Genomic DNA, 2021 nt, shown 5'->3' with positions numbered 1-2021 from the left:
GCTGAAGGCTGGGCTCTGTGATTTTGAAAAGAGCTACAATCCTCACAGTTGAAAAAATAATAGGCGAGAGACCAGGAATGGCTATCAGAAAGCAAAATTGCCTGAAGAAAGGTGAGCTTGATTAGCAGAACATTTAGACTATTAAAAAGGAAAGACTGAAGTGAAAAGTTACCTAGTAAGTCAATTGTCTCCTTCAGCTGCTTGAATAGTAAAGCCACAAGCATTACATGCAAGAAAATATAGTAATTTAGCCCTTTGCTCAGCTTTCTAAATAATAACTGGGTACAAACAGTAAACTACCTTCTCAGTCTATGGTTATGTTTTACCTTCAGATATGGATGTGTCAGCAGGGCAGCGTTAGGAAGCTTGCTTGGCCCTTGATCATTTTGTTAGCCAGAGGAAAGATGCAGACAGTCAGGATTGTCAGTAATGGAAAAAAAATGCTACAAAGGCTTTGATACTTTAAAAAAAAAAAGTCAGTGAATCTGGTTATAAAGAAAACTGCTGCTGTGACTTGTCCGGAGGCACACAGACAAGATCTTGGAAGAATTGGCAGCTTCGTGCGGTGTGCTGTTTCCATAACTTTCTCAACAGGTTCTTTGCCCTGCCCCCACTAACACCGATTCTCTCTACTGGCACTCAACGGGGCGTCTGCAAGGACTTTGAACCTTGATAAAACTAAAGTTTCATATCAGCAGTCTCCCAGTGGATGGGAAGGAAAACCAGCTCACAGAAAACTGCTTGTAGAGAAATATTTTCTGTAAGATAGTTTTGTGTTTGGTCACAGCTTGACTTTGGCCACAAAAGTTGGAGGTGCTGCTGTTTGCAGAGCACTGGCCTGTCTCAAGATGGCTAAGGACATAGTATTGGAAGGAAAGGGCTCCTGAACCCTCATGGAAGTGCTGCCAGAAAGGCAGGCAGCATTTGTGCAAGACACCTACTATCGCAGTACTCATTTTAACACACTCAGATAGCAACTGCTTTCTGACAATAAGAACCTGTTTCTCATTCCAAACAGTAGGCTAAAGCTAATAGGCCCCATAATCTGAGGCTCAGTCCTTGATATAAAACTTTTAGTCTTAAACTAACCTCTTGGCTTCTTAATCAAATTTCAGATCCAAATTCTTTGTGAGACGGATCATTTCAAGGTAGCCGTCAACGATGCTCACTTGATGCAGTACAACTACCGGGTGAGGAACCTGAATGAAATCAACAGGCTTTGCATTGCCGGGGACGTCACTCTCGGCAGCGTCACACATGCTGTGATATGAATACGAGATGTTTTGTAAGATCACTTCACCGTGAAACGCAACTCTTAATGCTTCCTGAATGGCGCTTACCTTCCTGGGGTTTTTTAAAGGTTCTGTCCGCTGCGTGATAATAAACGATGCTTTTGCTAAAGGTAATGTTGTCTTCTACGTTTCTTATTCAAAGTATTAGAAAATGGGCCCAGATCTTTCCTAGCAATCAGACGTTAGCTGGCATATTAGAGGGGAGAAGAGGTGTTTAATGAAGGCCAAAAGAGATTAACAAGAGGTGCTTTCTTTTGACAGAAGTACAGAAAATAAGAACAAGACAAGCAAGGGCATTTATACACATACATTTGTCTGCTCCAATGCGCCAGAGATCCAGTGTGTTAGAGGTGCCTGGCACTGCATTGCATACGTTTGTATAGACAGCAAAACGCATGTCAGCGCGGAGAAAATGGCAGCATGCGCTTTTGAACTAAAACATTTGATGGGTTTTAGTTCAAAAGCATGCCACCGCTATTTTCTCTGCGCTGATGCGCATTTCACCGTTTATACAAATGCAGGCGGCGTAGCGCCAGGCGCTTTTAAAAGAACGCATTCTTTAGTTTGGCAGCAGGCTCTGATAAGCATAGATCTGCTCAAAGCAAGCAGCAAAGAACAGAAATGGTGCTGAAGCTCTTGGGCAGAATCCATCCCAGGAGAAAGAGAACGAGGAGCTATATTTAAAAAAGTGCCTCAAAAAGCAGATTTAAGCAACTGTAATGGTGGGAA

General features: G+C 42.6%; 1 protein-coding gene across 1 annotated transcript in view; it reads left to right on the top strand.

Moving 5' to 3' along the window:
• Positions 1-1406, top strand: part of LGALS3 (galectin 3) — a 6424-nt gene extending 5018 nt beyond the window's left edge. Inside the window, exon 5 of the mRNA XM_025197944.1 lies at positions 1116-1406. Within this exon, the coding sequence (XP_025053729.1) occupies positions 1116-1271 (156 nt within the window). The 3' untranslated portion in view covers positions 1272-1406. The remainder of the gene's footprint in view (positions 1-1115) is intronic.
• Positions 1407-2021: the final 615 nt, after the last annotated feature.

This window comes from Alligator sinensis, unplaced genomic scaffold (genome assembly GCF_000455745.1).
Source record: "Alligator sinensis unplaced genomic scaffold, ASM45574v1 scaffold13_1, whole genome shotgun sequence".
NCBI lineage: Eukaryota > Metazoa > Chordata > Crocodylia > Alligatoridae > Alligator > Alligator sinensis.
Note: the sequence above shows the minus strand (reverse complement) of the source record. Positions and strands in the feature narration are given on the sequence as shown.